Source organism: Aulonocara stuartgranti, assembly GCF_965226115.1.
Source record: "Aulonocara stuartgranti genome assembly, chromosome: 13".
NCBI lineage: Eukaryota > Metazoa > Chordata > Actinopteri > Cichliformes > Cichlidae > Aulonocara > Aulonocara stuartgranti.
The window spans coordinates 34,558,656-34,586,623 of NC_138949.1; the positions used below are offsets into that span (position 1 = coordinate 34,558,656).

A 27,968-nucleotide genomic window follows, 5' to 3' on the forward strand; every position below is an offset into this window, starting at 1 on the left:
AGTGTGAATGGGTGGATGACTGGATGTGTAAAGCGCTTTGGGGTCCTTAGGGACTAGAAAAAGCGCTATATAAATACAGGCCATGTACCATAAATGGTTTGGAGAACTTTCCGTGTCGAGAGGAGGAGGAGACCAGAACCGTTCTCCTGAGCTGCAGACGAGAGCCTGCGACTGGTTAAAGTGTAATACCTGTACACAGAGCAGGGCGATATGACCAAAAGTATGCGATAACGATATAATTGACACTAGACAAAATACTTTACAACGCCACAACTTTATTAGAGCAAAAACAAACAACCATCAATGTATTTCACTGAAACAAGCAGCTGTTTTTTATGTGCATTAAAGTTATATGAACATTTAACAGTGCAAATGCAAATTCCTCGCTGACAGTTTAACCAAAAGGCATTTCCAGTGGAAACTGGCCGACACATCCTCAGCATAACCATGTATAATATCCACAAAACTTAAAGAGCTTATACACACACAGTACGGTAATATTATGTTGAAGCACAGTATGTATCACTCCGCGAGGCTCCGCCTACGATAGCCGTAACGCTCCAACAATCCATCGAGCGGTGCGGCTTCGTAGCTTAGCAAAGTCGTGCTGAAACATCTGACAGATTTTCGAGCGCCGTGCACATAAAATCGTTTCCAGGTCAGTAAACACAACCAGAGTTCATACATAAGGCACACGGGATTATAAGGGGCTCTGTCGACTTTCAGACAAATCAAAGGATTGATTTTAAGTGCGCCGTATTTTCCAAACAACACGGTAATAACGACGGCCCGCTAGCATGCGCTACCAAAAATAGTGCTTTGTTGTGTATCTAACGGACTGCTCTTGCTCTTGACGAAGGCGGTCGCACTTTTCTCCTCCTCCTCTCCCTTAGCTTCCCTGCTTAGCCTCTTGTGTCCTTGTCTAGTCTCGTGTTTTTTTCCCTGGAACACTCTCACAGTCTGTTCTCTAAAACCTAAAAGAGGAATTATGGGTTGGATCAACTGGTCCCTAAATGCAATTGACACCCTTTCTCAACGAAATGGGCTCATTGAGTCAGCACGGATAAGATCTTGGAGAAGCTACGGCTGCCGTGAACACTCAGAATAAGACCTCTGAGTGCAGACTGGATTACATCTGGAGGGGCTCGCTCGAACAACACCTTTGAGCGCAAATTCGATCACATCTTGGGGAAGTGCACTGCGGTCGTGAGTTCTCAGAACCTGCTCTTTGCGCAAAAACAACGACAACATCACAGAACGTAAGTTTGGATACCATCATAGAAAGCTCGCGGCTCTCCAACGGGAGATAGAGAGACCAGTGTCGGACTGTAGAACTGCTTTGAAATTCATATGAGTTGTTCGCACTAAAGTAAAAAGCACCATCACTTCATGCGGAGACCCTCTCAGCGCCAGCTGCGGTCTCAAGGCTGGAGCTGAACAACAACACCCTGATAACGACTGTGTTTAGTCTGTTCTTCCTGTTCCATGCAAGGCCACCTGGGTTGGCTGGAAGACTGTTTACTTAGCCTGGCAGGGAGGAGGACACTGTCTCAGCTGAACTCTGGACACACACACACACACACACACACACACACACACACACACACACACACACACACTGATATGCACACACTCATCCTCCCTCCCTTTCCAAACGCCTTCGACGCTTATTCCCTTCCGATGCTGACGGAGATCAAGGAGACCAGCGCACGCAGGCCCGGATGTGCTGTCTAATTCGTCTGTCTCTCACCTTTACCCCCCCTGTTGCTTGTCATGTGTTTCTTTGGTGTATTAAGAGTTTTTTCATGTGCTGAGGTGTTTTTTCTGTTCTCAAACTGATCTCCCTGTTGGAGCTCAGTTTGGGAGGAGTTATTTTTCTCCTTATCTTTCCTCATGTGGTGCATTTTCCATTGTTATACCTCTCTGACCTGTCTTTCCCATGTGATGTTTGTGTAATGTATCTATGGTCAGAAGGGTAAGTCAGCGCTGGCAAAGGTCGGCAGCCTTAACCCAATTTCCTTCGGGGTCAGCCTTCAGGATCAATAAAGTTTTATTGAATTGATTGAAAGCTAAACCAGTTCCACACCACTAAAGTTGCAGCAATTTTACAAACCAGTTCTGGTTCATCTGTTTCATTCAACGATCTGCTCTCGCCCTTCTCATTCTCTGTCGCCGCCATGATTTTTCCGCCATGTGTGTATGAAAACAAAGGCACTGCGCATGCGCGTTTTACCCATATCCTATCGCCATATTTCATTTTCTTTGCCCGACATTATACCAGTGTTACTGTGAACGGTATGATATGGCCCAGCCCTACCTGTACATGTGCACAGCTGCATCGTCTGCCGATCATCCTGTTGGTCCGCCCTGTAGTCTTCCTCTCTGCTCTCCTGAACGTTTCTGTGGCCGACTGTTGTCTGTTGTATCTGTGCATGTGTTGCAGACGTGATCATGCCTGTTACAGGGACGTCCTGCAGCTCTTTTTTCCTGGTTGTATTTTAGTTTCTTCCCTCTGTGGCTGCTGTCTTATCCTAAAGTTCATTCATCTGTTTCCTCAACTAGTCCTGGTTCTCACTTCCTGTTTTATTCTGATAGTTTCTTGTCTCCACTGTCTTGTTTAGTTTTACGTCTGTTATTCCTGCTGTGGTCACTTCTCAGCGTTAGCATCTGATGGACTTTTCACCCCCGTTTTGTGTTATTGTCTGGTTTTATCTTACACTATAAGTACCTGGAGGCAACTTTTGTCGTCATTTTGTGCTACACAAATAAAATTGAAGTGTAGTTTATCCATCACCATGTGTTTCCATTTGGGTCCTAAACTCTGCAATTCACGACACATTCATTGCTGCATTGTTCATTCATTTAGTATGAAGTGTGAGGATGAATATCTGTCTTTAAACTCAGTAAAGTGCATCTGAACAGTTCAGCCATGCGCCGTAAGCTGCTCGTGTACAACCCAGTTCCTAAAAGCACTGTGTGTACATTTAAACAGAATACAATGATATGCACATATCATAAACTCACATTTAACTCATAATAAATGTGGGAGACAATGAGCCCTCAGTTTGACTTTGATGGCAGAGGCATGTCTCAAAAAGTTGGGAAGGATGAGTGGAAATGGAGGTGGTGCTAAAACAAAACAGGTGGAGGAAGATTTGGCTACCACTCTGGTTATTTGGAAGCAGGTCAGTCACATGATGAGGTATAAAAAGAGCATGTTGGAGAGGCAGAGGTCCAGCAGTCTGAAAAAGCTGCATCTATAATCGGTACTCTAAGGAACTTGGAAAGGTGAGCTGGAGCTCTTTAAGTTTCTTCTTCTTTAAGAAGAAGTTTCAGCTTCTTCAGCTGTAACACCAAACGGTGGAGGGTCCCAGGTATTTAAGCGCTAGTGGGCGTGTCCCTGGGAGGGTCGCTGACCCACTGCCGATCATGTGACTCATCAAATGAGCCAAGGTGTGGAAAAGGGCACGGGTCATTATCAGCCAAGGTTTCAGGTGAAACCATTGTGAGACCCTGCCCACACTATCATGTGACCTATTGAGGTCACCTGATGCAGGGTGTGAGTGGGCGTTAAAGCGTCTAGGAAGGATCTCAGACTGGATTATAGATGGAAGACAGTTGGTGTGCTAAGCCCCGCCCTCTGTCCAAAGATGGTCATTCACAGTGGACATAGATGCTTCCTTCACTCCTCTTTCACTCCGTCTGTCTTCTCTGTCCAACATGTAAACATTGGCGTCCTCAAAGAGTGACCTTTGACCTTTAGATGCAGATGAACAGCCGAGTCTTGACCCCTCGAGGTGGCTCTTCTGTGTTGTGTGTTTATGAAGTGTGTGTCCAGTGTAGACGTCCGAGCGCCCCTCTCTGCACAGCTGGTTTGTTGAGTTTGTGATGAACCAGTGTGTGGCTGAGTGTGTGTCTGGATCTGAAGTACACTGGGATGTCGTGCTGGGAGAAGACTGTATCATCAGTATAGTAAGAGGAATGTGTGCGTGCAGAGACGAGGCTGATAACTGCAGTGGCGCTGCATTAAAAACACGACTCTGTGATAAATCAGCGCACGGCTCAGGAACACTTCCAGAAGCCGGCGACTGTGAGCAGCTCAGCGTGCCGTCCACCAGTGCAGGTTACAGCGCCATCAAAGTCCACGTGACCGGCATGGAGAAACAGCACCGACCCGTTGATTTGGATTGTTACTGACATCCGGTGCATCTTTAGAAATATATTTACTGATATTTATTTACCTGCTGTAGGTGTTCCTAAGAAATATTCCCAAGTATAACTCAAGACTAATCGGATAGTTGTTGGCTTGATTGCTGGTTGCTTCACTCTGCATGCCAATCTATCCTTGGGCAGGATGCTGAACCTTGAGTTGCTCTCCAGTGCATGCACCTGAGTGTGAATGTTTGAAACCACTGAAGTATAGAAAAGTGCTTGTGTGAATTTACCATTTAATCCAGTCTCCCGTGTGTTTTTCTCTCCAGAATTGTTCCTGAGAGGAGAATTGTTGTGGTTGGAAAGATTGCAGCAGGGACACCATCTTAGGTGGAGAAGTGTGTGAGGCTGAACTGTCTGCAAACAACTCAATGAAAGTACCTCAGACACAAACATTTACATTTTTATTAGCGAGCACCTAAAGTCCAGGAAGTCTTAAAAAAACAGCTAACCGGAGCAGCTCTGTTTGATTTGTAGCTGGGCAGGAAGTTATAAGCTCATGTAGCTTAGCATGTTAGGCTAAGAGTCAAACAACTGACAGACAGCAAACAGGGAGGTTTGACAAAAAGCTCCTTTAATTCTGACTTTTATTAAGAGTTCAATCTGAAACATTCAGCAGATGCTAATCTCAGTGAAAGTCAAACACATTCAGTGAGCGTGTACGGACAGCATGTGTGATGACGGTTGCAGCCCTTTAGCCCAGACTTTGAAGCTGCCGAGGATGAACCATTTCCTGTTTCCAGTCCAGGCTGATAAAGCGCACCGCAGCTTTTTAGGAATCATGAACGTTCTGCGATCAACACCCCACTACGTTACCCAGTGGCTGCACGGCCTTTCTGTTATCGGGGGTTTAAACAGCCGTCACTGTACTCCTACACGCCAAACAAAAGCACCCATCTGAACACCTTCAGAGCCACACCTGCAGCTTAAACCTGAAGACTGCGTGAACCTCTGATTAAAGGGTCATTCTGCTTGATTTCAGTAAAGAAATGCACGAGACTCATCCCGTTAATTTTAGAAATCCATAACAGCCAACGACTGTTTCAGTCTGACTTTACAATCATTAAAAACGGGCGTTATTATCCACTCAGTATTTGCAGACTCTATCCGATGGTCTGAAGTCAGAGAGAGCCCGATTAGCTTGAAGGTTAGCTTAGCAGTGAATCAGGTGTGGTAGATTGTCCTCCTAGGTGGGCGGAGTCATTAAACAGATAATTCTTCAGGGTCTGACAGCAGTGATTGTTATCAGAGTTTCAGGAACATGTGTATGTGTTCTTCTGTTTGGTTTCACTGCAGCTCTGAAGGTTTGTACTGGGAAATAATGACTCTATCATGGATACACAGTCGGTTTCACATTTAAACACTTCCAACACGAGTGCTGGATGGACTTTGAGTCAATGACCCTGGACCTTCACAAAGCCTGTATAGCTGATATGTGTGTTTAACACAGGGGTGGGCAACTCCAGGTCTCAAGAGCCGGTGTCCTACAGGTTTTAGATATCAACCTGGATATCGCACCTGAATCAAATGATTAGGTCATTACCCAGCCTCTGGAGAACTACAAGAAATGTTGAGGAGGTCATTTAGCCATTTGAATCAGCTGTTTGGATCAAGGACACATCTGAAACCTGCAGGACACCGGCCTTCGAGGTCTGGAGTTGCCCACCCCTGGTTTAACATTTTCTCTATGAAGGATCACCACGAGCAGTCAGTTTGTTTTGGACATGTACAGCCTTCAGTCTAGGACCTGGGTGGACCTGGGTGGACTTCCTAAAAAGGAGTGGGCAGACATGCAAACACCAGACTGGTTTCAGATGTTGGTGGAGATTCAACATCAGTTTTGATACTCTTGGATTTCTGAAGGCCTTCAGCAAAAATTGTGAATGGACATTGTGTCCAACAAAGATCAGGACCAAAGAGATAGACACAAGGTTTTGTTTGCCAAAAGATAAATGTGGTCTGCACCACGGAGACTGAGACTTAAAGACTTTCAATAACAATCCCGGATTGATGCCCTCAAAATGAAACTTGAGTGGATGTTTTAAAACCTCTGAATTAAGTTTGACACAGATGTAGAATCCACAGTACATTTACACATCAGTGGACATCAGTGGACATCTAAAGACTCATATATGTTCCCATATCACTCAAAGGATTTTTGTTTTTCGTTTAAAGTCCACCATCAAATTGGACCTGCAGTACCAAGGGTGTAGAAGAGAGGCCAGCCCAAAAATCACAATCAGATCTGTGGATGAACAAAAGAATAAAAGTTCTAGACAAAAATCTGTAGTTGGACATCCAGACAAACTTGAACATCAGAAACACCCCGGAAAAAACCTCCCAACGTTCCCGCACCGATAGTCTTACATAACATTTTCTGAATGTCCACACATGACTATGACAATTCGTTTCCCAGTGCTCACCTGTAGACGAGGACCCGAGTACCTGTCTTACACAGCCACCAAACAGGGTCCTGCATTAGAACCATGATTACAACACTTCCAAAGTCTTTTAAGGTTTCTGCTGAATATTCAGTTTTCACTGAGATGTCCTGATTCTGGACCAGAAGTCTGTAGACTTTCAAAGAGAAGACATCAGTGTGCATAAAAACAAAACAGACAATAAGAAAGAATAATAAATGAATGTATGTCCAAATTTCATAACCAAACTGTACACAGATGTTAAATGAAGTCCCAGCCTGACCTCCAGATGCTAAACCTGCAGAGACCATGACAGGTGAAAGATGTGTCTCTACCCTCGACACCGGCGTACCAGTTGGTGGGTTGTTGGTGTTTCTGTGTTGGTTTAAAGCCAAAAGGACACATGATGAGGTCAATGTCATCGGATCAGCTGACAGAGTTCAGCAGTGTCTCTTTTATCACATGAACAAGTCCAGAGTTTGTCCAAAAATATAAATAAATAAATAAAAAGTCTTTGTGTCTGTCCTGATATGCAAACAGGACGCAGCCAGTCCACTTTCACACATTCACCCGAGTCCACCTGAGCACAGGTGTGTGGTCATCTCTCCCTTCACACTCTCCTTGTGTTTATCATCACTGTAGATCATGTTACAGTTTGGTCCCATTTTTTATGTCTTTGTTTAAGTGTGAAGAGAGTAAATTTACATTTACATCCAAAAAAGTCTCACAGGTGTTAAATGGAGGCCGTGTTTGCCAACAGGTAACGTCCAGAGCTAAATCAGGTAAGCTGATGGCCCACAGAGCAGGATATAAATAACACAAATGCTTATTAGTGCTGCTAATGGTATTCCTTTAAACTCCTCCTCCTTTTATTCTGGCTGAACATCTGATGTGGACATTAAAAACTTCCTATGAGAGAAACTGTTACACCCTGAACGTTAACATCACCTCCAGGGTTTATTCGAGCTTTTTGATTCACGTCCTCCAACAGTAATGAAGAACTTTTCATGCAGATACAGTTAAAGTGATGATTCAGTGCAGTTTGGATGATGGAAATGAGAGTAATCACACCAAAAATGTTCTTTTAAACAAACTAACGTCAGCAGAAGCTTTAAAAAATGCTGCTGGTTCTTTGTTTCTCACACATCTCCTCTCCTTGGATCCGATTGGCCCTTCAGAACAGCACAGCGGGGTGTCCGACGCCATCGTGCGCTCACAGGAAGTTCTCCAGTTCGAGATGACGGCCAACATGCTGAAAACACTCACTGGGGAGCTGAACTCCAGGGGAAGGTGAGGGTTCGCTCCGTGATCTTAGGCTACCAGTGGTGATTCTTGGAGAGGTAGGCGATGAGCGCCACGGCCACGCCCACATAGATACCTGTCCCGATGGTAATTGACAGGACGGCGAGGAAGAGAGCCCGCCTGGAGCTGGAGCTGGCCAGGTGAAAGTCTCCTTTGGAAACTGCCTTGTTGGTCTGAGAGGGACAGAGACGTAAAAACAAGTCAGACAAAGGTTAGCTCCTTATTTCGTCGCTCTCGTGTGACACGAGCTGGGAAAAGAAACACAAAACACAGAAAACTGCACCAAGGTGAGCTAGAACGGCAGTTACAGTGGGAAACTGGGCTAAAGTATCCACCCATCCATCCACTGTGGGAGGAAGCCGGAGAGAAACCATGCAGGAACAAGAAGAACATGGAAAAGTCTGGCAGGCTGACGGCTTCAAACCTTCTCACTGTAAGGCAACTCCGCCAACCACTGCTGATGTTATAGGAGGATTCAAGTCTCTGGTTGATCTGATATCCTCGTGTTGGTGTTGTTCCCAGATCATCATACTAAATGTTGTTCCAGGATCAACACTGCAAGTGACCAATCAGAATGTGGTGACGTCATACTTTTGCGACTTCGGGAAAAACTGCCGTAAAACAAAAAACTGTACTTAAGCTGCGAGAAACCGCCTCTGTCTGCCGATCAACGGACCCTGACCCTAAACAGTAAGCAGAACTGATATTGTCCTTGCAACATTGGAATTTCATAAATGCATGAATGGCTTGGCGCGCAAAAGAATAACGTCACAACAATGTGATTGGTCACTTGAACCTGGAACAACATTTTCATGATGGTCTGGGAACAACACCAACACGAGGATATCAGATCATCCCAAGTCTCTAGTCCAGGTACGCCTCAGTAATTGTTACCGATCAGAATTTTTCCTCTGGTTCAATCAGGTCAATCAATCAATCAAAATTTATTTATATAGCACATTTTTAAGACCGAAGTACACCAAAGTGCTTTCCATTAAAATCGCAGTACAAATAAAATCACAATAAAATATAAATTACAAATATATAAAATATAAGATAATTACATAATCTAAATACAGAGCCAGATGTAAATTACCCTAATTCGCCTTAAATGCCAGATCAAACAAATACGTTTTTAAACATGATTTAAAAGACTGAATGGAATCTGACGCGCGAATATGAAGAGGGAGAGTATTCCATAGCCTGGGTGCAGCAACGGCAAAGGCACGGCCTCCTCTGGTCTTCAGCCGAGACCTAGGTTGCACCAAGAGCAGTTGGCCCGATGATCTTAGTGCTCTCTGAGGGCTGTACAGACAGAGGAGATCAGCTAAGTAGTCAGGTGCCATATTGTTTAAAATTTTATAAGTAAACAATAGAATATTAAAATCAATTCGATATTTGATAGGAAGCCAGTGTAAATTTTTCAGAACAGGGGTGATAGAGTCAAACTTTCTAGTGCCGGTCAAGAGACGTGCTGCGGCATTCTGGACCAGCTGCAGACGCTGCAGAAGAGAAGATTGTAGACCCAAGTAGAGTCAGTTACAATAGTCCAGTCTTGACGTAATGAAAGCATGAATGAGTTTCTCCATATCTTTGTGTGGTATGTAGGGTTTAGCCTTAGAGATTAGGCGTAGTTGATGAAAGCTAGTTTTTACCACAGTAGAGACCTGTTTGTCAAGTTTGAAGGAGCTATCCATGAAAACTCCAAGATTCCTGGCAGTATCAGTAAGGTAGTTAGCAACAGGCCCAAATGTGCCAGTCAATTGTCCCAGAGGCATATTTCGGTCAAAAACAATAATTTCTGTCTTCTTTCCATTTAAAGTAAGAAAGTTACGTGATAACCAGTCCTTGACATCACTCAGACAGTCAAACAGAGGATGTGGTGAGGATAAAGCATCCCCAGTCAGGTGAAGGTAGATTTGAATATCATCAGCGTAACAGTGAAAAGAGACATTGTGTTTTTCAAAAATGGAGCTCAAGGGCAACATATAGAGAGAAAACAACACAGGACCCAGTACCGAGCCCTGGGGCACACCACAGCGGAAATGGGCAGAAGAAGAGGAATATTTTCCCATCGTGACGGAGAACGACCTCTCAGAAAAATATGATTTAAACCAAGATAAAACATTTCCTTTGAGGCCTACTACATGTTCCAATCTTGCCAAAAGGATATCATGATCAACCGTATCAAAGGCTGAGGTCAAATCCAATAGTACTAAGACCGCAGAGCGCCCAGAGTCAGCAATTAAGAGAAGGTCATTAAAGACTCTTAGTAGGGCAGTTTCGGTGCTGTGACGCGGTCTAAATCCAGACTGAAATTTATCACTTATACCGTTTCTCTCTAAATAGGTCTGTAGTTGCCGAAGCACTATTTTCTCTAAGAGTTTTGACATAAAAGGAAGTTTAGAAATCGGCCTGTAATTAGCTAAAATGTTACGATCAAGGGTACTTTTCTTGATAACAGGTTGCATGACTGCATGTTTAAAGACATTCGGAACATAGCCAGATGACAGTGAGAAGTTCATTAGAAATAAAATACAAGACCCGATTGTATTCAATGCATCCTTAATGATACGAGAGGGAATAATGTCGTGCAAAGAATTTGAGCTTCTCAGATTATTAATTATTTCCTTTAAAGTCAAAAATGACACAGGTTCGGACTGTTGGAAAACCGTTAAACATTCAGAAGCTGGGGCTTGATTTACTACCAAAGAATGTGTGGCCCTTAACAATGAGATTTTATCTATAAAATAATTTAGAAATTTTTCGCAGAGGGCCGGGGAGGCACCCATTGAAACATCCGAACAGGGATTAACCACTGAATTAAAAATTTTAAACAGGACTCGAGGATTATGGCTGTTATTCGCAATAATGTTAGATAAAAAAGAAGTTTTTGCCATTTTGGCAGCCTTCTGGAATTTAGACCGGCTCATATGCAGGATGTCAAGGGACACCTGAAGTTGATCTTTTTTCCATCTTCTCTCAGCTCGACGACATTCACGTCTAAGAGCGAGGATGGATTCATTTAGCCAAGGTTGGCGTGAGGTTTTACGGCGTCGAATCTTTACTGGAGCCACAGTATCCAAAATAGAAGTACATATAGAGATGAAAGAGTTGACTACGCCATCAACCGAGAGAGGTGCATTACTGATGTCTTCATAACAAAAAGAATTGGCAAAGGCCGCAGAAAAAAGAGCAACAGCCTCAGAATTAATCGGACGTGATAGGCTCGGTGGACCCTCAGAGTTCAATTCCATATTGCATGACTGAACATCAAACATAACTGGGAAATGATCCGAAATCCCAGCATCATTGATGTCTGTGATGCAAATGTCCAGTCCATACGACAATACCAAGTCCAGCATATGCCCTTTAATGTGGGTTGATTTCCTCACCCACTGAGTGATATTAAAAGAGTCAATAAGGGCAAGAAAGTCCTTAGCCAATAGGTCCTCCTCACAGCATATATGAATATTAAAATCACCACAAATAAGTACACGATCATAACTTAAGAAAATAATTCCTAGAAGATCAGCAAATTCACGGATAAAGTCCTTGTTGCGCTTCGGAGGTCGATACACCACCGCACAGAGGGTCCGGGGGGAACCGGACATCTCCAGTAGTTGTACTTCGAAGCTGGAGTGCAAGGCGGGAGGCAGTTGCCGCACTCGGAATTTACTTCTAAAAACCGAGGCTAGCCCTCCACCCCTGCCCGCGGTCCTAGGAGAATTAAAGAAAGCACAGTCCAGTGGAAGAAGTTCCGAAAAGGAAGAGGACTCACCAGGGCGAATCCAGGTCTCTGTTAGAAACAGGACATCCAGCCTTGATGCAAGAAAAAGGACTTGTTCACCAGTGACCTAGTGTTTAGCAGTGCCATACGGAGCGTAGCCCCGTTGACGCTACTGGGAGCACGTCCCAGCCGACGAAGATTACTGTAATCCACACCTCCTCCAGAGATCCGCTTCCAGCTCCATACAGGTGGACACTCAGCTGGTAGAACCGAATGGGCTTGCTGGCCAGCATAGCGAATCCATCGATGACGACACAGTCTGAAGGTATGCTGGGAGGGCCACAGGTTGTCAATAATGGAGCGGTAGCCAATCACTCCATGTGCTTTTAGGTAAGCTTTAATACGAACGCGAAAACCACTCCGCTTACCCCGTTTCCTATATCGTTTCTTGTGCGGTGTAAAAAGAGGCAGGTAATCCGTGCAGGCGGAAGTATGTGGTCGAGGCTGGGAAAAATTCCCTAAGTTCCAATATAGATCCGGCTTTTGGTGATTCAAGGGTCGAAGATTTAAAAGAGTTTGTCGATCATAGGCAATCAGGGCAGTAACATCCCGAAAGCATATAGAAAGTAATAAAACAAAGAGAAAACAACACTCAGGAAGACGGACCCAAAGACGGCTTGCCGTACACACTGGCGCAATCAGGTGATGAAGATCTGTCTCCATCTTCTCTCTGATGAAACCAGCAGCGTTCAGGTCTGAACTCGCCCGCGGAGCTCCGAGCTTAGGGGGAGACTCCACTCACGACGGCAGATAATCAGCTTTACAAAGAGATGCTGAGCAAAACAGCAGCAGAAGAAATGAGATTAAAAGGCAGAGGAAGAGCAGTAGAGAGGACCCATCAGTCTCTCTGCTCTTTAATCGCTTTTTAATAAAGATGATGTGATCAGGGAGCAAAGCATCCTGCTTGGTTTTTGACCTCAGGGGCTCTATTAGATATCTGCTTCATCAGCTTCTGCTTGGATTCCACTTATTGAATGAGTGGACCTGAAAAATGTTGCTAACATGACAGCGATGTGCTGCAGCGGTCCATTCTGACAGTAACCTAAACGTCACACAGGGGGACCAGGCCTCCCACCTGACTGAGTCAGACTGAATCTGAATATTCTTACTGCTTTAATGTGCTATCAGAGCTGGTACTGACTGACATAACAACACTGTGCAGTGTGACTTGGGCGAGTAACAGGTTAAAACACCAAATTCATCAAAGCAAATTTCCCGACTGAGACAGCAGGTTGTTTGTTCTGTTTTATCGGTGGAGTCTGGTATGTGTTAGAGCTCCGAGGCTGATGTTCGCCGTGTGCTGTCAGTGACCATCTATCTCTGTGTCAGGTGACAGCTGAGTTAACTCTGTAAACCTGATTAACTGGCTTGTGGGCAGGAAATAACCACTGTAATCACCACAGTTTCCAGTAAGATTTAATTAGTTTCCATGTCATACCACATGACAGAGGGCGCCAGTGAGCTCAGGACCTCCTGTGACTGGTCCAGTGGGGAGATGCTCCCACTCGGCCCAAATAAAGAACGTGTGTGTGTGTGTGTGTGTGTGTGTGTGTGTGTGTGTGTGTGTGTGTGTGTGTGTGTGTGTGTGTGTGTGTGTGTGTGTGTGTGTGTGAGAAGCCAGAGTTATGTAACAAGCTCAAACTGTGTGTGCATGTGTAGCCAGGTTTTACTGGCATTGTGGGGTCCTAAGTGTGTATACGTCACCACATTAGAGAGACGTCTTTCTGACTGGGACAAAAGGGAAATGCTTGAAGACACACTTTTTAAGGTTAGGGTCATCCCAGTAGTAGTGTGAGTTAATCTCCAGGAAATGAATCTGTGTGCGTGTTGGGCTTGCTCTAAAAGCACCAAATCAGATTATGAACAGGAGCGATTGTTTCAGTCTGCCACGTTTACTCTCAGGACACTTTTCAGCTGTTTGTTCTCACAGTAAAAGTGTCCTGACAGTATTTTCAGAGGGAGTTTCTCTTCTCATCCATCATTAGATAAAAGTCCTGATGTGACTTCATACACAATACATCACACGAGTGTTCACCGTAATCTGTGTGAAAGCTTTGTTATATGTGAGTTCAGCTTGTATCGTCCTTGATTTTAAAAGTTATTTTTCCTGGTGTGCTTTTCTGTGTTTTGACTTGCTTGCCTCTGTTAGCATCAGACTGAGTTTATATTTTTACCCTCTGTACCGGACATGTGTCTAACTGAAGGTCCAGGGTGTTTGACTGCAGTAAATACAATAAAAACTAGTTAAAGGAAACTTGAGGACTAAAGCTCACTGTGGAGCAGATGGTTCAGACACAGCCGTTTAGCATTAGCACGTCCAACGACCTGCTCATTATAAACTCAGGTCGACTGGCTGCAGCCGCTCAGTTACTTTTCCTCAATAAGAAGTCACGTCAGTACGTTTAGAGCTGTAACATCTCCACGGGACTCAAATAAGCATTATTACTGAGAACATGTTGACGAGTGTCATGTTTCCGACCTTTCAGGCACAGTCATCGTACATTTAATGATGCGCCTGTTCTTAGAAAGGCTGTGGGACTTCTTAGTGTTAAAGGTTTGGGACCAAAGAAGATTCTCGTATTTCAAACATGATGTAAAGCTCCCTCTGTGAGTGAGCAGGATCCTCTCCTGTGCGCTCATAACCTTTCAAATATTCCTTTCTTAATGATTTTGGTTTGATGAACCTCTGACAGAGAAAGGACAACCATGCTCCTCCTCCTCCTCTTCCTCCTGCCGCAGTGCTTTCTGTTGTTTCTCACTGACGGATTTCAGTGTGGGAAGGGTTGTCAGTGGCAACCAGCCCAGGCTCCCTTGAAGCTGTAGGTGTGCAGTTGCCATGGAAACCACATATGTGACAACCAGAAAGCTTGTTGCGATGACCCTCCGCATCCGACCAGTCCTGCTTTGTGCACATTCCAGAGCTCCATTTAAACTTTTCAGCATTTTTAGCCGCTTCCTTCAGACTTCCTGCCGTCCAATCAGCAATCGGCAGTCATCAGCCGCCATTTTTTGTCAAAAGCCTGCAGAGAGTCTGGAACAGGAAGTTCAAACCTCGTCTACAAACTGTCAGACTGATGCTGGAATCAAGTGATTGTTTTAATTCTCATTCTGGAACTTTCAACGCAGCGTCACTTTAAGCATGACTGGACTGTAACCAGAGAGTGTGACTGTTTCCTGTTTTATTTTGAAATTCCTGGTCTGTGTGTAGCTGTCTGCTGGTTCGTGGGTTTATTCCTTTCTCTGTTCTTCCTGTGTCTGCGTTGTGTTTATGCATAATTTCCTCTCGTTTGAATGTTTCATGGGCTTTCCCTTTCACCTGTTCTCCTTCCTGGATCCTACCTGTGTGAGGTCACAGGAGGCGCCGCATCCGTCCCACTCCTGATTCTTTTAACAAGCTGAGTGAGAGCATCTCTCCTCCTCCAGCTGACTGCAGATCAGTTATATAAGGTGAACTGTGTCAGTGTGTGTAGACGCAGCTCTGAAGTAATGATCCACACACACACATTGACTCATTACTGTAAATACACAACGGTCACTTGCCACGTTCAGGTCACGTGATTGTTTCATGCAGGTAGTTTATTCCAGCTGGAGGGAATCATGTCTCCATCCCACAAACAGACAAACCACAGCTGCTAACTGTTAGCAGTGACCCCATCATCACATTGGCCATCTGTTACCATTAACGTAGCAGTTATCAGACTGTAGTTAGACAAACATGAATAATTATCGCAGCTGAACGGGTCGTGGATGCAGTATCGATCCGTGTCAGAGCAGAGTACAGACACGCGGAGAAGCGGGGGGGTTGATGCTGTGCAGAGTAGCGGCGGAAGCAGCCGAACGGGACAGAGAGTCCAGAGTGCGGAGAACCAATCAGAGCAATGAGGGCAGAGCAGCCAATCGGACACTTTCAGGCCTGATGAGCAGAGCCGAGAGAGCAGAGCGAGGCTGCAGGCGGACGTGGACGTGCACAGGGAGCATGTGCAGTTTACAGCCAATAGTGACGAGATTCTGAGCACTCAGCATGTCTGCCTGTTACCTGATCTGCAGTTTGTTAATTTTGCCACGTTTTATTCCAGAGCTTTAGTCTAAACTCTGTTGTAGGACGACTTGAGTTCTGTTGTTTGTGTTGTTAGTCTTTTCATTTATCCAGCCCTCTGTGCTCCCTGTGCGGTGGTGCGGTGGTTAGCACACTCACAGCGAGAAGCTGCGGCTGACAGGCTGGCTGTGTGGCTCCTCTCACATGCAGTAACAGTGTCTGTATGGTTCTGTGTTGGGCTACGTCCACACTGATGCGTCTTTGTTTGAAAACGCATTGTTTTCTCTCCGTTTTGGCCGCCCGTCCACACTGAGACGGCGTTTTGAAAACGCTCTCGAAAATGCACACATTTGAAGAAGGTGCTCATGCGTCGCAGTGTGGACAGCGAAAACCGAGACTTTCCAAAACGATGACGCGTGTTAGTCATGTGATGCAGTCATGTGACCAAGCTAAGATAGCGGAGGGCGTTACACAGCAGTTGTTTTGTTTGACAGCCGTATTAAAGATTAACATCAGTCTGCACGCGCTCCTGAGAGCTTTTCTTCTTTTTTCTAATTCTCACTCGCTTTTGCAACTTTGTACTTTTGTGTTACTCGCAGCAACGACTCCACCTCATTGTGAGTCCATTTAACAAACTCGGTGCTTTTCCTCAACATTCTGCTGCCACGTTTCAAAGAGACGGAAGTAAATAAGCGGCAGACAGAAATGAGGCAGGGCAAATCTTCTTGCGCTTCACACATGTGCAGCACTGGAACGTAAGCGTTTTCGGCCATTTCAATGTGGACGCACAACTCTGTGAAAACAACTGAACACGCTAGTGTGGGCGCGGAGCGTTTTCAGACGAAAACGCCATTTTCAAATCTATCGGGCCAGCCTTACACACACTGCTTCAGGGTGTACCCTGCATTTCGCCCTCTGGTAGCTCTGTTAAGGACGGATGTATTTAACACTTTAAAGCAGGGGTGAAGAACTCGAGGGCCAGTGTCCTGCAGGTTTTAGACATCACCCTGGGTCAGCTGACTCACATGTTCTTTACCAGGAGAACTCTGGAGAACTTCAAGACATGTTGAGGAGGTCATTTAGCCGTTTAAACCAGCTGACATGTCTAAACCTGCAGAACACCGGCCCTCGAGTTCTTCACCCCTGCTTTAAAGCCTAACCTGTTGCTGTGACAAACATCTGTAATCTGAACCATTTGCTCAACTGAAAGAATTCCAGTGGTCTGTGCTTTTTCAGTGATTTAAGGGTTATTACGGTAAACCTAGGCACACTACGTAAAGACGAAGGTTGGTGGAGAGAAGAGTTTTGACCGTCTTTTTTATTGTTTTGTTTTTGCTGTTTGCTGAGATTTGAATCCCTGCCTGGGATTATCATAATGGCCCTAACATCAGTGAAACGCACAGAGTCAGTGCTTTCAGAAACTGCTGCAATTTTGCCATGTTCAAGAGTAATTTGACCTAAAATGCTCCCGCCGGTTTCGGGGGGTTACAGTCTCAGCTTGTGCACTCGCTATTGTTTCCCTCATTCATGCACATTGCAGGTTAAAGTGTTCTGGGTTCAATGCAGCTAAGCCTCTGGCTTCAAAACACGAGAACTCTTTGATTTCCTATTTCAGAGAAATGTTAACATGCAGCTGATCTGAGTCCTCACCTCGTGTGACAGGTAGAAGGCGGCGATGCCGAGCGGCCAGAAGCAGCAGAGCATGGAGAAGACGCTGAGGCCCAGGTGATCTCTGGGAGGCATCAGCAGGAAGGCGTCCTCGCTCTCTGATTCGCTGGAGTAATCGCTCTGATCAAAAACACGAATCAATCAGGAGCAGCTTTTCAGTGTGTAAAAGCTTACTCACACTCACACTCACCCTCACACACACACACAGGGTGTGTTTTTGTTGTACAGTTATTTTATTTTCAACTTTAATTTATATATTTTATCTTATTCTTCCCAGTTAAATTTACCCTTCATTCTAATTTGTGTTGTACAGTTATTTCATTTTTAACCTTAATTTATATTTTATTCCTTCCTAGTTAAATTTACCCTTTTTAATTTTTCATATTTATTTCCTATCTTATTCATAGCCTTTTCCTTTTTTGTTTTCTTTAGGTCACGAGCAGTTGTCCAAGCATTTCACTACATATCGTACTGTGTATGACTGTGTACGTGACAAATAAAATTTGAATTTGAATTTGACACACACTCACCCACACACACACACACTCACACTCACACTCACACACTCACACACAAACACACACCCTCACACACACACACACACACCCTCACACACACACACACTCACACACACTCACCCATCAGAGCTGCAGAGTAGATTAACGCTGGACTTCAGTGAGACAAAATCTCAGCTAATCGTCTTTAATGCGATTGGCTGTTAGGAGGTCAAACGTGTCGCTCAGAGAGCTGCAGCTCTGAGTGCTAATCTCATTCTGCAGGAAGCACTCTGACTCCCAGCACGGACCGATGGACGGACTTCCAACCGTCCATCCATCCACCTGTCTGTCTGTAATTCCCTCTAGCCTTCAATTCATCCTTCCATCCATCCTCCCACCTGCCCTGTTCAAAAATCAGATCCAGATGTTTCTTTACTAGCTTCACTTCCTGTTATCCAGAGGTGTTCCCAGGTCAGACAGAACGTCTAACGTTTCCATGTGTCTGTATGTTCTCAGTCGTCCAGGTCATGGTAATCTCAGGAGCTTGAAGTACCTGAAAGAAGCCCGGTCCCTTTTCTTTTCAACATCCTTAGACTATGATCGTTCCATCTAGTTCTGGATGGATCCGGTGGGGTTTCTGTATGGAGGACGACAAGAGCCCCGCGCATCGAAATAAAACATTCTGTGCTTAATTAATGAATTGTAGAATAAAATCTGCATTTGTAAATTCATTTTTGAATTCAAATTTTATAAACTGCATTTCAAAATCCATTTCCCTTTCCTGTTCGCTCAGGGATTAACTCAGGGCCAGCCTGTGTCTGACCAACCAATCAGAGAGCTCCTTACATCCCACGGTGTGGCTAATTTGAATAGCAGCAGGATTTTTAAAATGAAGTTGTTAATCCAACTGCTAATCCACATGTTAATCCCTGAGCGAACAGGAAAGGGAAATGGATTTTGAAATGCAGTTTATAAAATTTGAATTCAAAAATGAATTTACAAATGCAGATTTTATTCTACAATTCATTAATTAAGCACAGAATGTTTTATTTCGATGCGCGGGGCTCTTGTCGTCCTCCATATTTCTGGGCATGGCTAAAACATTTCCAAAGAGAAGCATCCAGGAGGAACCCTGAGCCTGATCAGATCTGATCTGAAACACCTCCTTCATTCTGAGATCCCTCAAAGTGCAGGTTCCTCACCTGATCTCTAAAGAGCCCAGAGGAAGCTGTTTCTGCCCCTTGGATGCCACAGCTCACAGTCACAATAGTAAAAATGTACGTTTATACCCAAAGGGGAGCAACGAGCTGTTGCCCAGGAGGTCTGAAGTAGTCAGAACATCTGCAACGCTTGAAAAACTTTAGAGCATCTGTGAGTAGGGATGGGTACCGGTGTCCGGTGCCATTCTGACATAAACGGTAGTAACCAGACCGAAAAGCAGCGCACATTTTGGTGCTTTATTTCGGTGCTTTTTTTTTCCTGAGCTGTGATACACTTTTAGCCAATCGTTTTACGTTTCCGAGGATAGTAGGCGGGGCCAGGTACGTACGTTCTGTTAGAGCAGAGCTACAGATTAAAAATGTCCAAGGCGAAGCGGTTAAAAGTCTGGCTGTACTTCACAGCAAAAGATGCAAACTCAGCAGCAACAAGTGCTTTAAGCTGATACTGTGATACTGTCAAAGGAGGTAACACCTCGAATCTGATGAAACACCTGGCGACGCATAGCGTTTTTTTAAAAGCCCAGAAATGCGCCGTATTTGACGGCAGCAGCAGCCGTTCTTCTCTGCGTGAGTAGCTTCATGTTGTTCGTGTGTAATTTACGTTGAGTAGGCTAACCACGTTATTACATTAATGCATGTAAGGTGAACTAGCAAACATCATCATAGCTACGTGCGGATGTCTTCTTGTTTGATGGCAGATACTCCCTTCACCCTGGACAAAAAGGCTAAAATGACCAAAGAAAAAGTGGGAAACAGTTAAACATGAGAGGTTTAGGACAAAGTTTGTGTTTTTTCCATTGTTTAAGCACTGCTTCCAGCCAAGAGTGATACCATATATGCCCCATAGCTGCAGAAAAGGCTAACATTGTTATATTTTTACAAAAAACAGCTGAACATGAGAGGTTTTTGGACCAATTTTGTGTTCTCCATTCTTTAAGCACCGGTTTGAGCACCGTTTAAGCACCGGCACCATTTCAAAAGTACCGATTTGGCACCGGTATCGGATAAAACCTAAACGATACCCATCCCTATCTGTGAGTGACTGATGATGACCAGAAATCACTAAGCCAAGACGATGAGCCGGCAGCCACAAAAGCTCCTTCAGAGCTCAGCTATAACAGTAACACCGCAGACACTTTAAATCTTGACTTTCTTGATGTCTCTGATGAAAGCAGATATCAGCTGATTTCCAAACTCTGCTGGATGTGCTTCATGAATGTCACCTACTACAGCACAGACAGGTTTGTGTTCAAACGCTATTTTATATATATTTCGATTTGATGCCCTGACCTCCATCGTGGTGAGCTCACTGATCACCAAACCAAGCCTCACGAGCTGACTCACAGTGGCTCTCATGTCTGGTTCTTCCTCTGTTAGAGAAGATCTGACTGGACCACTAATCAATGTGGGAACTTTGTTAACATTGTTCCACTGTGATGCGGTTGTTGTTGTCATAGCAATGACTTTAAATGGCAAAAACATTGGTGTTTCAGCCATGCTTCCTTGGTGTGGTAGCACCCACGAGGAAGCCCGTTTTGACTACCGCAGAGACGTTTCACAGCAGCATCTAGTGGACATGAGAGGAACTGCAGTGCCTGTTTTCCCTCAGTGAATTTGTGTCGATGACACTTTTCAATCAGAACTAGAAAAAGAGTCCCGGCACTCGTTCTTCAGACCTCTGCCCTCACCTCGGGCTCAGGAGGCAGAGTGGGTCATCCACCAATCAGAAGGTCGGTGCTTGGATTTGGGGTTCTGAAGCCAGAGTTTTCCCCAACTCATCATCAGAGTGTGAGTGTGTGAACATGAGGTGAAAAGAGCTTATTTACCTCGAGCTCCTGGAAGTCGTCATCGTCGTCGATGTCATAGGACAGTGTGTGAATCTTTGCCTCCTCACCAGAAAACTCCAGATACTTCCCATCAGCAAACAGCAGCACCTCCTTTGTGGAGACGGCAGCGGCAGAAGAAGAGGAGGCTTCTGGTCCAAGTCCCTCTATGAAGGTGGTCTCACAGCAGTCGCCTCCCCCGGCCTCCCCCCAGGCCCGCAGGACACTCTCCGGGCACAGGAAGAGGCCGGGGGCCGGCCTGAGGCGAGGGTCTGGCATCCCATGCTGGGGCAGGAGAGTGCTGGGGTTCAGAAGCTGGGGAGGACCCCTGCTGTGCTCCTGCTGAGGGGAGGTGCTCACCACCACGTGACCCTGATACTGAGGAGCAGAGTACACTGACAGTAGCACCTCCCGAGGCTCCGCCCCCAGCCTGTGCGTGTTGATCAGGCCATTTTGTCTGCAGGCTTCTCCTCCTCCTCTCCGTGAGACTCTCCCAAGCCCGGAGGAGGTTTCAGGCTCTTCTCCTCGGCTCTCCTTGTTTCCTCCACCTTCCATCTCTCCTCAGAACTCGTTTCCTCCTCAAGGGGTCTCTCAGAGAGGTCAGAGGTCAAGGGTCAGGCATTGCATACTGAACTTTGCTGGAAAATAGAAAAAGAAAAGATAGAATAGAATGGCTCAGATTGGTGTGGCGAGTGGGCAGGGTAACAGTCCGAATAGCCCAGGGGAGCCTGGAGGTGTGGGACCTGACTGACCCAAGGCGTGGTGCAGAGGGTGGTGGGTCAAACAGGTAGTGGGCGGGGTCTGAGGGGTATGAAGGGATCTCTGTGAAACCGATCCAGGAAAAAGCACGAAGAGGCCTGTCCTGCTGTCCTCACAGCACGGACACATGCACCCGTGTGACGTGTGTTTGCAAACGTGGTGTGTGTGTCAGAGGATTCACCTGCTGAGCTGCATCCTGCATCCGATGAGATGCCTTGATAAACACCTGAGGTCCTTTTATGTTTTGGCAGGAAACCATCAGCAGGAGGACAATCTGACATACGGGGACATTTCTGCACTGCTGTGTTTGCTGCTTCATATTGGGACCAGATGATGGTCTGTTTGGAATATCTGGCGTCAGCAGCGTGTGTGAAACCTTAAACACCTGAAGCACCTGGTATATTAGAGCTCTAATAAAGGATTTTGTGCCTCGGCCCTCCCTACAGCCTTCAGATATTGTGGTGCTTCCTTGGCTGTGGTGTTGGAGGTGTTCCTGACGTTTTTGGGGTATTTGTGACTCTGTGAGCTGCGGCTCACATCAAATAATCCACAGCACATTAATAATAAAGCTCATCTTCAAAGCTGCGCCCACACCACCGACAGGCGCACGTGCATGGACAGCGCGCACACGCACGTGCACGGATGTTTACAGAAAAACCCTCATCGTAAACCCGAATACCGACACTCACCGGCTCTGACGTCAGCACGGTGATAGCCACACGCGCACACACACAAACACGCGCACATACTCACCTCCCAAGGTGAGACACGAGAGCCGTCCATCCATTCATCGTCCATCCATCTGCGCATCCAGGCGTGACAGCGACCCCCGCGGCCGTCCCGCAGCCGCGTTGGGTGCGCTCTGAGCGGGCTGAGAGGCGGCGGGTTCCCGATGCGAAGCTCCGTATTTCCAAAAAAGCCGTAAGAGGAGAGAGGCAGGCGGGCAGGCAGGTGTCCGTCTGCTCCGAGAATGATTCTCCTGCAGAGAGGAGGTGGAGAGGAGGAGGAGGAGGAGGAGAGAAGAGGCATGTGCGCTGAATACAGAGGAGGTGTGTGTCAGCAGAGACTTCTTCCACAGGGTCCTAAAGCCCCTCACATCAAACATGACGAATCGAATAAATCGTCCTTGAAAACGTCCAGGTTTGGACTCCTGAAGTCAGACCTGCTGACCAATCGCAGGCTCCGCCTCTCCCGTGGGACATCTTTCTCAATGATCTAAAGAACATTTGAAGATATTTGCTCGGACTTAGAACTGGTTTTAGTTTGGAGTTGATCCTGATCTGCATCCAGGAATTTCTCAAAAAATTCAGAAATTCAGTTAATGTTGAATTTTTGACATCTCCCTTTGTTTTTAGCTGGGAGACATCGTCCTGATGTTCTAATATTACAAACCGAATCTGTTCCAGATCTCCTTCACACTCAGTTCATGCATGTTTCCACAGTGATTACACTCACAGGCACCAGTACCCAGGAGGCCAGGCAGCTCCTGGAACAGGAGGAGGCTTCTGGACTGGAATGGGAACATCCGGGGTGCTTGGATATCTTTTTGGTCGTCAGGGAAGCCAGCCCTACGATTCTAACTATGGCTACGTTCACACTGCAGGTCTTAAAGCTCAAATCTGATTTTTTTGTCTACAAATAAAATGCGACAGCAAACACGCTCTAGTGTGAACCCTCAAAGCGGCCGCATGCGCAAACGAAGACGTCACACACAATGCGCTCTGTTTAGACCCAGAGCAACAGTATTCTTTGACTGATGGCCTTCATATAAAGTCTTGTTTCGGACTTTACGTTTCCCAATTTTGCTTTAAGTCATAAAGTTATTTTGTTATCTACATTTGGCCTAATAATGATCCTTATTGCTGTTTTAGAGGAGCGGTGCTTCAAAGGATAGCTGCAGATTATACAGTACAAATAAAATGTTCACGTTTCTCCAACGTTGTCTTCCCAACAGTCTCACTAACATCTATACTGGATGGCCAGGAATCTCGGGCGCTTCTCCAGCGCTGATAATTGGCGTCTGTCTTGTGTCAGTGACGTAAAAGACGGATTTGATGCACTTTCGCCTGCAGTGTGAACGTAGCTTTAGATGTCTCAACTCCACCTGCTGCTTTTCATGCAGAAACAATCTTGTAGAGACTAAACAAAATATAAACGAGGGAAGAGTCAAGAGAGAGAATGTCAGGGTGAGATATTCCATCAGGCGTCATGGAAACAGGACATTTTAAAATGAACCACACTTTCTGTCATAAACACTTTTCAGACAGAGTACACCCACTAAAACTTCATCAGGTCCCATTAAACCTGGTATGAGTGATGGTTTGATTTCATCAGTGTGTCACATCACTGTAGACGAGGAGCTCACAGCTCGTCTGAGCGGTTTGCTTTTGTGCATCATGGACAAACATCTGTGCATCGGATCAGGTCATTGATGCATCTGATCAGGTCATCAGTGCATTGGATCAGGTCATCAATGCAGCCGATCAGGTCACCAATGCATCGGATCAGGTCATCAATGCAGCCGATCAGCTGCTGCTGCCGAGCCCCGTACCTCCAGTGGAAGCACTGGGGACGGAGTCAGGTTTCCACGCAGTTGTTAATTCATTAACGTTGGTGTTATAGATCTTGGGTTGGATTTGAACTCTTGGGACCTGCTGAAACCCCGCCCAACTGCTGTTTGTGTGGGGTAGCCAATCAGAGATAAGCTGTGTGGAAAATGGGGAGGAGTTAAATATCTCGCTTCAGACAGAGGATGAACTGCAGAGAGGCCGGTGTCAGGTAAAGAAGGATTATTCTGAACAGGGACTCAAGCACAGCTGCTTTGAGAGAGTCCAGGAACAGACCACACCTCAGGAGGGAGGAGGTGACGGAGGGGAGATCAGGATGAAGCAGAGAATTTTGGAGGAGGCTGAGGAAAAAAACGTCAAACATCTGAGTGAGAAGAACTTGTCAAAGCAGAAGAATAAGCTCCAAACTAAATTCATGGATAGTAACCGAAACGAAACAGGATGTAGGGCGCGCTGTACGCAATGATGGAGTCCTCATTCCCTGTTATCCCGCTCCACCCACACCACCTTTTTTTTTTTAAAGCAAGCAGGAGTGTTTTTGTGTGTTTTACTGTGTAAGATTTGTCCTCATGTTTAATATGAGCTGCACAAAAGGGAAGTGCTGAAGCAGCTTAAAGCTAAAAGTGCCTTCAGTGATCCACACATCACAACATCAGGTCACTCCTGCAGAGGGAAACATAAATCAGCACAAATGAAAAATGCTGCATCACCTTCACGCTCACTGGAGACCTGCACAGCTTCATCCACCTCACAGGTCCAGGGCAGATCTAACAGATGCAAAAAAAAAGAAAAAGATGCAGCACACCTCATGTCAGACCACACTCAGGGCCCACAGTCACACCCTCACGCTGAGGTCTGAATGTTGGAAACAAAATGAAAATCTGATTTTGTCTTGAATTTACTCATTTTTATCTTCACCACTCAAAATTCTTTAGAACCAAATTTCCAGCTGACTTCAAACTTCCTTTCCTGTTTTCATTCTTCGGTCAGTTCCTGCTGCAGTTCACAGATTAAACGTCAGCACCCCCTGCAGCTGTGGACGCTTTACTGCAGCACATACACCTGTGAGCCTCCAGGCGCTCCTCCCTGCAGACTGAGGGGAAAGCATCAGGTAGTGAAAAATGAAGAAAATACAAGAAATTAAAAACTGATATTTAATCTTCAATCAGTGTGAAATGGGATGCTCGTACATCGGAGGAGGACCCCGGGACAGGAGGAGTTACTGCCATGTCTGTAACTCAGAAAACAGAACACTTTTGTTTTTGGAGCTTTCCTCTCCAAACAGCAATAATAATATTAATGTGCAAGGGTTAGCCAGGCCCTTCCTCCATGTCACACTGAGTCCTTAACTTAATATATCTCACCTGTACCTGACCCTCTGCGGTTACACTGTTACTTACACCTGTCTGTTACACTTACCTATTTGTTGCACCTGTGTACCTGTTAGTTACACCTACACAGACCTCTCTGATGTTTTCGCCTTCCCTGTTGGACTCGTTGGGCTGATGTCTCACTGCCGTCCAGCGGGGTGCGCGCTGCTCATTTAATCGTAGTTTTGAACCCAGCGAAGAAGAAAAGTGTCGGCGCGTGCGTCCAAGAAGAGGCCGTTAGTGACGCTGTTCCTGTCACAGTGCGCAAATGCGCATCCAGGAGTGCGGAGCTCTGGCTGAGAGCGAGCAGAGCCACACCGGCGGGCTAAGAAACGAAACCTTAGGAAGGAAGCGAAAACAGCGCTCCAGGGGGGGCACTCAGAGCGGGGGGAAGGCCTGTGACGCAGTAGGTAAGCCGGACTTACCTGACACTCGGCTGGTCCTACGGGCCGGGCCGTGGATGCCTGCGGAACCGCTTTCCTGCCGGAGGCCCTCCGTTCACATCCACATAGCCCACCCTGAGCCGCCCTGAGAGCGGCGCACCAAACTCCATTCAGAAAACTGCTAATTCAGAACAAACGCTCTTCGGAGAGCAGAAACACGCGCAGTCCCGTCCGTGTCTGAGACGTGTGGCGAGCTTGTCGGTGGCGAGCTTCGGTTCGGCACTCTGATACGGCACGTTATCGCCACCAGGGCTCAGTCGGGAACTGTTGGCTCGTCCTCTGAAGTATGTCTGAGGTGACGATGATGCAGAGCGGCAGACTGGATGTAGACTTCATTATAACTTGTGTTTAAAAACGGGAAGTTGGAGGCGCCGAATTTACTAGAATATTCTATAGAGCAAAAGAGAGAGAGTGAGTGAGTTTGATCAGCGGGCGGTTTAAGGTTAAATCGAGCTTTTTTTACACGGGCTTTGGTGTGACATTTTGAGTGCTCGTCCATATGGCTCACCATGAGTAAAAGTTAGCTGGTTAGGTGTGATGGGTAGTTAGCTGGCAGGTTAACCAACAAAGCGTACCGCAGCTTTGACAAAGTGCGCACAAAGCGCAGATTTTTGCGGTTAAAGGTGAAACTAACTGCGGCAGCAAACTAGCCTTAGCAGCCGTGTTAGCTTGTTGCGTTCAGATTAAAAAAAAAAATCAAGTGCCCGGCTAATTCCTGAATCTACAGGACTGTCAGTGAGCTAATGCAATGAAAAGTCACTTTGACTTCATTAATGACACTGCGCTAAAGGCAGGGCAGCGGCGAGCACGGGTGACTCCAGAAATTAGTCCCCTTCTTACCCAAGTTTTAGACGTAGCCCGATGAAGCTAGCAGCCGTTGGAGCGCACGCTCAGCTGACAGCGGGGAGACGCACTGGGATCGTCCCAGGGCCGAAACGCAGCTGGAAACCAGCCGACTTTGTGCTTCCACCGAACTCCTGTCAGAAATCCACAAATTTTGCCCTGACATCAAACTAGCGTCACATCCGTTTTATTTCACACCAACATCCACTCGGAGTTGTGATCCTCTTAGAGTGATCTTCTCTATACCCAGCTCCAGTCACATCTGCAGAGTTCACCCCATCACCAAAGTCCAGTGAGTTTGATTTCTGCACATTCTTCAGAATCCAGTGAAAAATGTGCAGATGTGACCGCTGACATCACACTACAGTCACATGTATTACTTGTCTTTATGCCACAGCTCCATTCACTTTCTGGTCCTTTTAGTTATTTTCACGATTTTCTTTGGGTTGATCAACTTTTCTTTTTTTTCCTCTTTCTCAACAAAAACGGAGTTATACTTCAGGTGATGTCATTTTCTCGTGGCCTCCTGATGAAACTTTAGTCGGATTCTGGTTAATTTTAGTTTCTTTTTATGAGAAGTCATAGAAGACCTGCTGGTTGTACACTGTTTTAACTCTGACACCAAACTCCAGTTACATTTTTGATCATTTTAGAATACAATAAAACTCGGTGTGGTCTTGCATGACTTTATTCCCGCCACAAAAGTACAGTTAAAATTTGAGGCATTTCTCTTTGGGCCTGCATATTTTACTCTTTCACTTTCATTTCAGAAGTCGTCCTCCTTCACACACATGTTCAGTCAGAGTAATTGTTTTAAAGAGAGGACCCGAAAGAATAACGATTATAAAATCTGCAGATTTCTGACTGGAGTTTGGTTTGGAGATCATTGGTTGCCACTTTCCTCAAGCCAAAGTCCAGTCCCTTTTTTGGTCATTTTAGAACGTCTTGACATCAGAATGCAGTAAAGTAAGTTTACTGAAACATGAATAAGCGACCTTCTTTTCTTTGAATAACCACT

The 27,968-nt window shown here is 45.7% G+C and overlaps 2 protein-coding genes and 1 long non-coding RNA gene across 17 annotated transcripts in view; 2 read left to right on the plus strand and 1 right to left on the minus strand.

The window, feature by feature from the left end:
* Nucleotides 1-372: 372 nt before the first annotated feature.
* LOC309720038 lies at nt 373-17,509 on the plus strand. Of its 2 annotated transcripts, none has more exons than XR_014280399.1 (3): nt 373-658; nt 4,482-4,589; nt 17,423-17,509. It is a non-coding gene; the product is annotated as an uncharacterized lncRNA (long non-coding RNA). The 2 variants fall into 2 exon arrangements; XR_014280400.1 differs by having other exon boundaries at nt 17,427-17,501.
* On the minus strand, nt 4,766-27,958 carry syndig1 (synapse differentiation inducing 1). Of its 13 annotated transcripts, XM_082556575.1 has the most exons (7): nt 25,485-25,763; nt 25,197-25,387; nt 25,005-25,061; nt 22,481-22,706; nt 20,972-21,606; nt 17,411-17,548; nt 4,766-8,107 (listed from the first exon to the last, which is right to left on the minus strand). In XM_082556575.1, the coding sequence occupies exons 5-7, from the start codon at nt 21,521-21,523 to the stop codon at nt 7,949-7,951; spliced, it is 849 nt and encodes a 282-aa protein (XP_082412701.1). In that variant the 5' UTR covers nt 21,524-21,606; nt 22,481-22,706; nt 25,005-25,061; nt 25,197-25,387; nt 25,485-25,763; the 3' UTR covers nt 4,766-7,948. The 13 variants fall into 13 exon arrangements, 9 of the variants coding, with proteins under 9 accessions (XP_082412701.1, XP_082412706.1, XP_082412707.1 ...); XR_014280388.1 differs by having other exon boundaries at nt 4,766-7,007; nt 7,776-8,107; nt 22,481-25,387; XR_014280389.1 differs by having other exon boundaries at nt 4,766-6,782; nt 6,916-8,107; nt 22,481-25,387.
* cul9 (cullin 9) overlaps nt 25,850-27,968 on the plus strand; it is a 36,433-nt gene continuing 34,314 nt past the window's right edge. For both annotated transcript variants that reach the window (XM_082556544.1, XM_082556545.1), the window contains exon 1: nt 25,850-26,074. In XM_082556544.1, the coding sequence (XP_082412670.1) occupies nt 25,933-26,074 (142 nt within the window). In that variant the 5' untranslated portion in view covers nt 25,850-25,932. The remainder of the gene's footprint in view (nt 26,075-27,968) is intronic.